Raw genomic sequence first — 12745 nt, 5'->3', positions numbered from 1 at the left:
TTGGTATATTTACCTTCCTGGGTCTTTTTATTTCATTCTGCAGAGCCAAGTTTCTGTTTTCTTTCTGCTTTTCTCTTCTGCTGAAAGCAATATTTTTTTTACATTGTAGTACCAATGCAATGGAGGTAAATTTTCTTAGTTTTTGTCTTTCTTTTAAATTTAAATTCGGTTAATTAACATACAAGTATTACTGGTTTCAGAGGTAGAGGTAAGTGATTCATCAGTCTTCTGTAATACCTAATGCTCATTACATCACGTGCCCTCCTTCACCCAGTTACCCCATCTCCCCACCCATCTCTCCTCCAGCAACCCTCAGTTTATTTCCTTTAGTTATAAGTCTCTCATGGTTTGTCTCTGGCTCTGATTTTGTCTTGTTTTATTTTTCTCCCTCTTTCCCTATGATCCTCTGTTTTGTTTCTTGAATTCCACATATGACGTGAGATCATATGATAATTGTCTTTCTTTGATTGACTTATTTTGCTTAGCATAATACCCTCTGGTTCTATCCACGTTGTTGCAATTGGCAAGATTTCATTTTTGTGGTGGCTGATTAGTATTCCATTAAATATATATATATATAGATAGATAGATAGATAGATAGATAGATATACACCACATCTTCTTTATACATTCATCTGTCAGTGGACATCTGGGCTCTTTCCATAGTTTGGCTATTGTGGACATTGCTGCTGTAAATGTTAGGGTTGCAATTGTCCCTTTGGATCACTACATTTGTTATCTTTGGGGTAAATCCCTAGTCATGCACTTGCTGGGTCATAGGGTAGCTCTGTTTTCAACTTTTTGAGGAGCTTCCATACTGTTTTCCAGAGTGACTGCACCAGCTTGCATTTTCACCAGCAGAGTGAGAGGGTTTTCCTTTCTTCACATCCTCACCATCGTCTGTCATTTCCTGACTTTTAATTTTTGCCTTTCTGACTGGTGTGAGGTAGTATGTCATTGTGATTTTGATTTGTATTTCCCTGATGCTGAGTGATGTGGAGGACTTTTTTAGTGTGTGTTGGCCATTTGGATGTCTTCATTGGAGAAATGTCTGTTCTTGTCTTCTGCCCCCCTTTTTTTTTTTTTTTTAAAGATTTTATTTTTATTTATTTGACAGACAGAGATCACAAGTAGGCAGAGAGGCAGGCAGAGCGAGAGAGAGGTGGAAGCAGGCTCCCTGCTGAGCAGAGAGCCTGATGCGGGGCTCGATTCCAGGACCCTGGGATCATGACCTGAGCTGAAGGCAGAGGCTTTAACCCACTGAGCCACCCAGGCGCCCCTTCTGCCCATTTTTTGATTGGATTATTTGTTCTTTGGGTGTTGAGTTTGATAAGTACTTTATAGATTTTTAGATACTAGCCCTTTATCTGGTAAGACATTTGCAAATATCTACTCTCAGTCTGTCTGTTGTCTTTTGGTTTTGTTGACTGTTTCCTCTGCTATGCAAAAGCTTTTGATCTTGAAGTACCAATAGTTCATTTTTGCCTTTGTTTCCCTTGCCTTTGGAGATGTGTCTAGCAAGAAATTGCTATGGCAAAGGTCACAGAGGTTGCTGCCTGTGTTCTTTAGGATTTTGATGGATTCCTATCTCACATTTAGGTCTTTCATTGTCTATTTTGAGCCTTTTTTTGTGTGTGGTGTAAGGAAATGGTCCAGTTTCATTTTTCTCCTGTGGCTGTCCAATTTTCGCATTCACCATTTGTTGAAGAGACTGTCCTTTTTCCAGTGGATATTCTTCCCTACTTTGTCGAAGATGAATTGACTGTAGAGTTGAGGGTCCATTTCTGGGTTCTCTGTTCTGTTCCATTAATCTCTGTGTTTGTTTTTTTGCCAATACCATACCATCTTGATATTTACAGTTTTGTAATAGAGTTTAAACGCCGGGATTATGATGCTGCCAGCTTTGGTGTTCTTTTTCAATATTCCTTTGGCTATTCAGAGTCTTTTTTGATTCCATGCAAATTTTAGGATTGTTTCAGGTCTGTAAAAAGATTGGTGGTATTTTGATAGGGATTGCATTGAATGAACATGGAATTTTTTCCATTTTGTGTCTTCCTCAATTTCTTTCATATATGTTCTGTAGTTCCTAAAGTATAGATCCTTTACCTCTTTGGTTAGGTTTATTCTTAGGTATCTTATGTTTTTGGGTACAGTTGTGCATGGGATCAACTCCTTAATTTCTCTTTTTTTCTGTTTCATTGTTCGTGTATAGAAATGCAGCTAACTTCTGTGCATTTATTTTATGTCCTGCCACTTTGCTAAATTCCTGTATGAGTTTTAGCAGTTTTGGGGATGGAGTCTTTTGGGTTTTCCACACAGAGTATCCTGTCATCTGCTAAGAGTGAAAGTTTAACTTCTTCTTTGCTAATTTGGGTTCCTTTTATTCCCTTCTGTTGTCTGATTGCTGAGGGTAGGACTGCTAGTACCATGTTGAACAACAGTTTTGAGAGTGGGCATCCCTGCTGTGTTCCTGACCTTAGGGGAAAAGCTCTCAGTTTTTCCCCATTGAGAATGATATTTGTTGTGGGCTTTTCATAGATGGTTTTTATGATATTGAGGTGTGTTCTCTCTATCCTTCTACTGTGAAGAGAAAGGATGCTGTACTTTGTCAAATGCTTTGTCTGCATCTATTGAGAGGATCATATGGTTCTTGTCCTTTCTTCTATTAGAATAGCATATCTCGTTGATTGATTTGCGGATGTTGAACCAACCTTGCAATCCAGAAATAAATCCCAGTTGGTCATGGTGAATAATCCTTTGTACTGTTGTATCCTATTGGCTAGTATCTTGGTGAGAATTTTTGCATCCATGTTCATCAGGGATATTTGTCTGTAATTCTCCTTTTATGTGGGGGTCTTTGTCTGGTTTTGGGATCAAGGTAATGCTGGCCTCATAGAAAGAGTTTGGAAGTTTTCCTTCCATTTCTATTTTTTGAAACAGCTTCAGGAGAATAGGTATTAATTCTTCTTTAAATGTTTGGTAGAATTCCCCTGGGAAGCCGTCTGGCCCTGGGCTTTTGTTTGTTTGGAGATTTTTGATGACTGTTTCAATCTCCTTACTGGTTATGGATCATTTCAGGTTTTCTATTTCTTCCTGGTTCCGTTTTGGTATCTAGGTCTCTAGGAATGCATCCATTTCTTCCTGATTGCCTAATTTGTTGGCATATTGTTGATTATAATATGTTCTTATAATTGTTTGTATTTCTTTGGTTTTTGTTGTGATCTCTCCTCTTTCATTCATGATTTTATTCATTTGGGTCCTTTGTCTTTTCTTTTTGGTAAGTCTGGCCAGGGGTTTAACAATCTTATTAATCCTTTTAGAGAACCATCTCCTAGTTTTGTTGATCTGTTCTACTGTTATTTTGGTTTCTGTTTCATCGATTTCTGCTTTAATCGTTATTAATTCTCTTCTCCTGCTGGATTTGAGCTTTATTTGCTGTTCTTTCTCCCGCTCTCCTCTAGGTATAAGGTTAGGTTTTGTATTTGAGACCTTTCTTGTTTCTTGTGAAAGCCTTGTATAGCTATATACTTCCCTCTTAGGACTGCCTTTGCTGAATCCCAAAGGTTTTGAACAGTTGGGTTTTCATTTTCATTTGTTTCCATGAATTTTTAAAAAGATTTTATTTATTTATTTGAGCGAGTGCACGCATGCAGAAGCATGGGGAGGGGCAGAGAAAGAGGGAAAAGTGGGCTCTCTGCTGAGCAGAGAAGCCTGATATGGGGCTTAATCCCAGAACTCTGAGATCATGACCTGAGCTGAAGGCTGATGCTTAACCAACGAGTCTCCCAGGTGCCCCTCCATGAATTTTTTAATCCTTTAATTTTCTGGTTACTAAACTCATTGTTTAGTAGAGTGGTCTTTAGTCTCCATTTGTTTGAGTTCTTTCCAAATTTCCTTTTATGATTAGTTCAAGTTTCAAAGCTTTGTGGTCTGAAAATATGCAAGGATTGATTCCAGTCTTTGGTATCAGTTGAGACTTGATTTGAGACCAGTATGTGGTCTTTTCTGGAGAATGTTCCATGTGCACTTGAGAAGAATATGTATTCTGTTGCTTTATGATAGAATGTTCTGAATATATCTGTGTACTCTATCTGGTCCGGTGTGTCCTTCAAAGTTCTTGTTTCCTTGTTGATAGTCTGCTTAGATGATCTGTCCATTGCAGTGAGGGGGGGGTGTTAAAGTCCCCTCCTATTATTGTATTATTATCAATGTGTTTCTTCAATTTTGTTATTAATTGCTTTATATTATTTATGCCCCATATTAGGGGCATAAATATTTACAACTGTTAGATATTCTTGTTTGATAGACCCTTTAATTATGATAATAGTGTCCTTCCCCATCTTTTATTACAGTTCTTGGCTTAAAATCGAGTTTGTCTGATATAAGGATTGCTATCCCAGCTTTCTTTTTGATGTTGATTACCATGATAAATGGTTGTCCACCCCCTCACGTTCCGTCTGGAGGCATCTGTGTATCTAAAATGAGTCTCTCGCAGACAGCATATCGATGGGTATTGCTCTTTTAGCCATTCCAATATCCATTCAATATCCATTGATTGTGGCATTGAGCCCATTTACTTTCAGAATAACTATTGAAAGATAGGAATTTAGTGCCCTTGTATTAGCTATAAAGCCACTTTCTGTATATTGTCTCTGTTCCTTTGTGGTATGTGAATTTTGGCCTCTCTCTTCACTTAAGGGATAGCCTTTAATATTTCTTGTAGAGGTTGTTTAGTGATCACAAATTCTTTTAGTTTCTATTCTAAATTTTAGAAATTCATATTGCTATGCAAGTATTTACATATTTTATATTATCATAAAATATTTGGTTAACTGAGTTTCTCTTTCATCTGGGTAGTAATTTTATTTCCAATTAAATTTTTTTAGAAAGCTTAAAATGATGGATAGATTGTAATTGCTGCTTTTAATATTGATTACAGTTAGATTGGGAACAGTATATTATGTTATGCTATAAATTATATTATACATTATATTATGTTATATTGAAATAATACATTTTTTCTTACTTTGCCCTAATTTGTTAGAGGAGTTCAATGATAGAATTTTACGACCAGAGTTATCAAATGATGAAATGCTGTCTCTACATGAAGAGTTGCAGAAGATTTATAAAACATATTGTTTGGATGAAAGTATAGACAAAATTCGATTTGATCCTTTTATTGTAGAAGAGATTCAAAAAAGTAAGTCAAAAATGTGATGAGACTATAGCCCTTTTACAACTATTAATGTTTTCAGAGTTTTCTCCTGTATTCAGTGTTTATTATTACAAGAGCTGTGTGAGGTGCCTAGGTAGCCATTATCCTATTTAACTAAAAAGATGAAAGCTTTCATGAAGAAATTTACTCAAAATTCACATAACTAACACTTGCCAGAACTGGAGTTTGGTGGTTCTGGTTCCTCATCCTTGTTTGATTTTTATACCTTACAAGTGGCTTTTTTGCAAAAACTGTTTGTATGCTCTTTCACTGTTATTTTAAACTAATATATGATGTATTTATGGTATTCATAAACAATTTTTACAATATATTTTTTTCTTAATAGTTGCTGAAGGCCCGTATATAGATGTTGTGAAACTTCAAACTATGAGATGTCTTTTTGAAGCATACGAACATGTATTGTCTCTCTTGGAGAATGTGTTTACACCTATGTTCTGCCACAGTGATGAGGTAAGTCAAAATATTAATCTTGTTTAAGGAATTTACATCAAAATTTAATAGTGGTTTTGATATCAATAGATGAGTGATTCAAATAACAAACAAAATTAAAACATGATTAATTAAAAAAAATACTCTTTCACTACAGAAATTAATGGAGATTAGAAGTTTACTGTAAAAATTGTGGCCAAATTGGTCTACCTCATTTGCCATATGCCTGAGTGGCTTTGTAATACTGTGGTGATGCAGAAACTCCACTCTTCTTTTACATATATTATTCACAGATGTGGAAATCAAATTGCCTAAATTTCTCCATTTGCAGTATTGAAATCCTTAACTCTATTTGCCTATGGTTGTTTTCACTTGATTTAAATTTTCTTTAAAGTGGAAAGTAGTAAGGTAAAATAGCATGTTTTAATATAAAATAGTTTAATCATAATTTTTTTAAAGTATTTCAGGCAACTTTTAAGAGGTGCAGAATCACCAACACGCAATTCAAAATTGAACAGGTAGGTATGGTAAGTCATCTGTATGGTTTGCTTTTGTAATTATTGATGCAAATTATTCTTGTGATAGTATTTTCTTTCTTAGTCTGTTTTTCTTTGACTCTGTGGTTCCATTGCTACACAAGTAGACAAGACATTTTATTAAGTAATTGTAGAGTTGTACAATATAGAGTAACCTGGAAATGCCTGAAATTCTTTTAGAAAAACTTAACAAGATAACACACCATTGCCTTGCTACCTGGACTACATGCATAAATGAAATCTACAGATAACTCAAGTTTAGACAGATTTTTTTTCCCCCCAGAGAATACTTTTTATTAGAGTACTTACTGGTTACAAATGTGGAGAGTTTTTTCTCCGTTTCCCTTCTTGCTTTCTGGAAATATACGTGTGCAGTTATATAACTCAGAGAAATAACAGAAAAGAGAACTTAATCCATTTATAAACTGGATAAGTAATGTCTTGATTTGCCCTTATGTTGTTATATGTACAAAATTGACACAGATATCAAATCTATAAATCCACAGAATATTCACATTGCTCTCAACACCTTCCAGTTTGTTTGAGCAAGAATCTAATATATAAATAAATTGGAGATATGGTGCAAAGACAGAAGTAGGTCAGAAACTGGAGTAAATTTTTAGATTGTACAAGGAAAAATGTGAAAACCTTAGCCATGGGGAGAATATATTGTGTTTTTGGACATAACCAAGGGATGTAGAAACGGGTATGAATATTTTGACTATTGAATTTATATATTACAATCGTGAAACACTGACTTTACTTAACAAAAATTCTATCCTTGTTATTTAAAACCGCATACTTTACCCAATTAAAATATCCCTTTTTTTTTAAATATATCTTCTTTGATTTACATACTTTTTAAAGACTTTTATTAAATTTTCCAGCATCATTTGGGAAGCAGGTGGATTTTATTTCTGTTCATAGACAGAATGTTTGGAGTGCCATAGTAGAATATTAAGTAGAATATTAAGTCCTGTATAGGACTATTTAAGGGGAAGTGGTTCTTTGATCTTATAAACCTGCTGAGGAGCTAAGTCAGTGTCATCACTTCGGAGCTGGAAAGCTTTCTTTGCCACTTTGAGAACACCTGGTTGTCTTCAACATACTACATTAATTTTGCTTTCTTTAAAATACAAAATGAACAGAAAGAAAATAATGGACTCTTTTCATTGTGGGTACTGATTATGGTCTTTAAAAGTATGTTTTTCTTTATATTGACCTGACCTGATGTTAACTATCAGTCTTGTCAGGACTCTGCTTCTGTGATACTTATTCATTTGCCTATATAAAATAAGTAAAAGACTTACTTAATGTTCTTTCATTGAAAATTTAGAGTAGCATTGCTAATTTGCTAAGTGACTTAAAATATGTATAATATTTATTCATATATTTTATGTCTATATTCTGTTTAATTTTATTTTAAAAGTAAACATTTTAATGCATATTAATGTTAGCTTATTCTGTTTCTTCCATACTCAAAGGATGGCTTAAAAAATATATTTAGGGATTTTTTTGTTGTTTACTTTGTTTCTTAGCTTAAAACATACATTTCATAATGTGTGAAGCACACATAATTAAATCTAATATGGTCTTGAATTTCATGTTGGAAAACACTGAGCTTGTTTTCTGTGCCAAGTTTTTGGTGGCTTAGTCTCTGCATACTTTCCACCATATCAAACAAATGGTGTGCCTAAGTGAGGGCAAAAAATAACAGGTATTTCATGACATACTAGTTTAAGAACTTTTTTTTTAATGAGCTAGAATTCATATGCCCAGTTCCCTCCCGAACAGCTGTGGTGCTTTCTCTTTCCTTTATTATGTTATACACATTCTTTGTAAAAATGAATGCTCTCTAGTTGTAACTTTTAAAGCTTTTAAATTTTGTTTTGTGTTCTAAAGTGAAACTTGTTTAATATCTGGGCTTTCTTTCTCTCTCCTTTCCTTATATAATTTCACATATCTGTTACTGCAGAGGTAGCCTAAGTTTGGATGATTTTCGGTAAGTCTTGAGACAGCATGTGATTTTTTTTCTATATAAATTATCTGTTTAAGTTCAGAAAGTATACCCAAAATAACTTAGGTACAACAAAAAGGGAAAAAAGAAACACTGCTATTACTGCTGCCTTTATATCAGCTATTTGAGATATCTTTTTATTTATTTATTTAAAAACTATTTAAATTCAATTTAGTTAACATATACTGTATTATTAGTTTCAGGGGTAGAATTTAGTGATTCATCAGCTGCGTACAACACCCAGGACTCATCATATGCTTTCCTTAAGGCGCATCATCCAATTACTCCATCCTCCAGCCACCTCCCTAGTTTGTTTCCTGTAGTTAAGAGTCTCTTATGGTTTGCTTCCCTCTCTATTTTCATCTTATTTTATTTTGGGGCTATCCTTTTATTTTATTTTTTTAAGATTTGATTTTATTTGAGAGAGGGAAAGAGAGAAAGAGCAGAAGCAGGGGGAGGGGTAGGCTTCCTGCCAAGCAAGGAGCCTCATGTATCCGAGGACCCTGGGATTGTGACCTGAGCCGAAGGCAGAGGCTTAACCTACTTCGCCACCAGGTGTCCCTAGGATATCATTTTAAAATTAACCTCTAATTTGATTCTAGATATCTCTCTTTTTTTTTTAAGATTTTATTTTATCTATTTTTTGAAGTAAACTCCACACCCAAGATGGAGATTGAACTCATAACCCTGAGATCAAGTCTCATGCTCTACCAACTGAGCAGGCCAGGGCTCCCTGGATATCTCCTTTTTGAAATAGCATGATATATGTCATAAAATTAAAATGTCAGTTTAAAATAAAATGATAAGCTAATGTCTAGCTGTTCAAAGCTATTCATTTTTTTGTTACTGGTTTTGCTATATTACTTTTAAAACAACTTGTGTTTAAAGAACTTTTTTTAAAAGCAAGAAGTACAGTATTTGTATTTCTGGGGATAATCAGATTTTTTTTTGATAATCAGATTTCAAAAAGCCCAATTTTTTATAATCTATCTAAATTCTAGAGATTTTAATAATATTTTGTTAACATTTTCATAATTGGTTTTGGAAACACTCTATCAGAGAAGATTGTGTTTACAGTTCTGGATTTAAAAAAACACTGATTGGATGCTTGTTTAAATAAAATAATCTTCTACCTTTTTTTACTACTAACTGCTTATTTGAGTCTTTCCAGTTTTTTTTCAAGATTTTAATTAATTAATTAATTAATTTGACAGAGAAAGAGAGAGAGATCACAAGTAGGCAGAGGAGCAGGCGGAGAGAGAAGGGGGAAGCAGGCTCCTCGCCGAGCAGAGAGCCCAATGCAGGGCTAGATCCCAGGACCCTGAGATCATGACCTGAGCTGAAGGCAGAGGCTCAACCCACCTAGCCACCCAGGCACCCCGAGTTTTTCCAGTTTTAAAATAAGTTTGATTTGCTCCTTAGACATGTAAACAAAATGTACATGTTATTAATGTGCCAGGCGTATTTGAAACTTGATTTATTTTTATTTCTGTAATTGTTGCATTATTTCAGTAAATAAATTTTTCTTGTGGGAATAATAGCTATCCATTAAGTTAAGCATCCAAAGCAAACTTTTTAGGATTTTTTTTTTTTAAGATTTTATTTATTTATTTATTTGACAGAGATCACAAGTAGGCAAAGAGGCAGGCAGAGAGAGAGGAAGGGAAGCAGGCTTTCCTGCTGAGCGGAGAGCCTGATGTGGGCTCGATCCCAGGACCCTGGGATCATGACCTGAGCCTAAGGCAGAGGTCTAACCCACTGAGCCACCCAGGTGCCCCACTTTTTAGGATTTTAAAATAGTCATTTTTGTTTGGGTATCTGTTGTTCAGGCAACATTACATAGTGAGCATGAGTTTTAAACTGAGTAAAAGTTCTGCTTCTCTTTGTTGAAACATGGCACAGTAGGCTGTTATGGAGGAAATTTTTGCTGTGTTTTGGCTTATTTTTTGTTGTTGCTTTCCAGCTATTTCTGCTTTTAGAAATTTACTTTTGAAAAAATTATGAAACCAATATTTAATATGTAATGTCAGAGCAGGCTGCTTCCTTAGGCTGCGTTTGCTTATGTTTATTGCTAACCATTCCCTTTGGCGTTTTCCCCCTTTACTTTGGCATTTTATCTTTTTTTTTCTTTTTTGTTACTTTGAAGATTATTACTTTTTGTTACTTTGCATTTTATACTTCATTCCTCTTTTGAGTATATGATTATAAAGTTGAAATTTGCTTAAAAATTTTCAGTCACAGAGGACAGAATTTTTTTGTTAAGGTCTGTCTAAAAATGAAGGACTGAGAAGGTCATAGTTTTATATGTTTTTTTCTGTTACACTATGTTATTCTAGCAGTACAGTTCTAAATCGATACATTGTTTTGAATGTTGATCTTAACCACATTTTTTATGCTATTTCAAAATATGTATGGTAGTAAGAACTATGTACCACTAGGGGGCTCTCATCGCTTAAACATTATAGTTTAGTTAATGTTTTAAATAGTAGGTGGATTCCAGACATTTATTAGTGAATATTGCCCCATTTATTCCTACCCCCAAATTTAAACTTTAAATGTTCTGTCACTTTTGGCTTCTGAGATGTTGGAACGCTGTCTATGACTAAGAACTCCAAAAAGTTATGTTAGCTCTATCTCTCGTTTACCCTTTTCACAGCTATTCTTATTGCTTAAACTAGACTGTCGTGATAATTTGCTATGAACTTGATACATTTTTGTTTAATATTTAGGAGCACCCAGAAAAGAGGAGAATCATTTGGAATCAGCAGAATAGGTAGCAAAATTAAAGGAGTATTTAAAAGTACTACAATGGAAGGAGCTATGTTGCCTAATTATGGGTTAGCTGAAGGTGAAGATGACTTTGTAAGTAAAAATTCTTCAATTTAATATATGTATGAATTCAGACCTAAAATGGCATAAAAATTGCTTATTTTCTATTTTCTCTCCCCTTTATTTTACTTATTTTAGACTTCTTTTCTATCCCTTATTTTTTTCACTAGTTATTATAGTTTCATGGTGCTAATCTAATTTGTAAAGATCCTGAGCACTAAGTTAACTGCTTGTTAAGGCAAGGATAATTTTTGCTTAGCTGCGATAGTTCTGATAGTCAGACAATTTACCATCTTATAGTTAGGCTTTTACTTTGTATCCTGATCTTTTTTTTTTTTTTTTTTTAAGATTTTATTTATTTATTTATTTGACACACAGAGAGAGAGAGAGAGAGAGAGAGAGATCACAAGTAGGCAGAGAGAGAGGGAAGCAGGCTCCCCGCTGAGCAGGGAGCCTGATGCGGGGCTCGATCCCAGGACCCTGAGATCATGACCTGAGCCAAAGACAGAGGCTTAACCCACTGAGCAACCCAGGTGCCCCTTGTATCCTGATCTTAACATCTGGTCCAGGCAGACAGAATTGTTGATAAATCCCCTTACTCCTTGATACTCAAACCGTGATTGATGTATCAACACCATTAGTCTTACATGGGAGCTTATTAAAAGTGCAGAATCTCTGGTTCCATCCTAGACCTACTGAATCAGTTTGCATTTTAACAAGATTTTTGGTAGATTTAGGAATCTGCACCTTACACCGACCATGCAGTTTTATCTCTGTGATCATTGCACATGCTCTCCTTTGAATACCCTTCCATTATTTACCTAGAAAATTCATCCTTAACTTTCAGAATCCAGCTGCTTCCCTTAAGTCCTTTCTTGGGTCCTCAGGTAGAATTGAACATTCCCCCTTTGTGCCCCTTGTTAGATCACATGTGAAAGCATGCACCCAAAAATTGTATTTGAAATTATATGTTTATGATTGTTTTCCCTACCAGTTAGTTCCGTAAAGACAGATACTGTCTCATCTGTGCTTTTTGTTTGTTGAACAAATCTTTATTAAACAGAGTTCCTGGATGCTTGTTTTGCTCCTTAATGACTGAGCAGTGGGGATAAAATGATGATTAAGATAGAGACTTTGCCCTTAAGGGATTTACTAACCTGGATATTAAAAGGGATGGATAGTAGTGATTGGATTGGCAATGACCAAGAAGAAAGAATGGGGGAGAGAAGAGTATGTAAACCTGTTTTTTCTCTCACTCCTTCCTTTTAACCTCTGTCCCATTGCATGATGAATTGTTAAGGAAATTCATTGATTTTTCATAATTTAAGTGGAAGAAAATATTTTTTTTCCTTTCTTAGGTAATCCAAATATAACATTGTTTTTTCTGTTTATGCCCTTGTCTTTTTTTAAAAGTATGGGTAGAAGAAAGACAGTAGACCAGAGGAGGTAGTCTTTTTTCAAAATAATGTTTACTTATGTATTTTTAAAATTTTAAGCATATTATAGACTTAGTTTTTTATTTTATTTTTATTTTTTAAAAAATATTTATTTATTTGACACAGAGTCAGTGAGAGAGGGGTTACAAGCAGGGAGAGGGAGAAGCAGACTTCTGTCTGAGCAGGGAGCCCTATGTGGAGCTCGATCCCATGACCCTGGGATCATGACCCGAGCCGAAGGCAGATGCTTAATGACTGAGCC

The 12745-nt window shown here is 34.8% G+C and overlaps 1 protein-coding gene across 6 annotated transcripts in view; it reads left to right on the top strand.

The window, feature by feature from the left end:
• SNX14 (sorting nexin 14) overlaps window positions 1-12745 on the top strand; it is an 80621-nt gene that overhangs the window by 43923 nt on the left and 23953 nt on the right. For 4 of the 6 annotated variants that reach the window (XM_032858053.1, XM_032858054.1, XM_032858052.1 and 1 more), the window contains exons 13-17: window positions 5045-5200; window positions 5562-5686; window positions 6125-6183; window positions 8177-8203; window positions 10948-11080. In XM_032858053.1, coding sequence (XP_032713944.1) covers window positions 5045-5200; window positions 5562-5686; window positions 6125-6183; window positions 8177-8203; window positions 10948-11080 — 500 coding nt within the window. The remainder of the gene's footprint in view (window positions 1-5044; window positions 5201-5561; window positions 5687-6124; window positions 6184-8176; window positions 8204-10947; window positions 11081-12745) is intronic. The other 2 variants (XM_032858056.1, XM_032858055.1) reach the window with 1 other exon arrangement.

This window comes from Lontra canadensis, unplaced genomic scaffold (assembly GCF_010015895.1).
Source record: "Lontra canadensis isolate GAN:19392208 unplaced genomic scaffold, GSC_riverotter_1.0 scaffold14, whole genome shotgun sequence".
In the NCBI taxonomy this organism is placed as follows: Eukaryota; Metazoa; Chordata; class Mammalia; order Carnivora; family Mustelidae; genus Lontra; species Lontra canadensis.
This window is presented reverse-complemented; position numbering and strand designations above follow the sequence as displayed.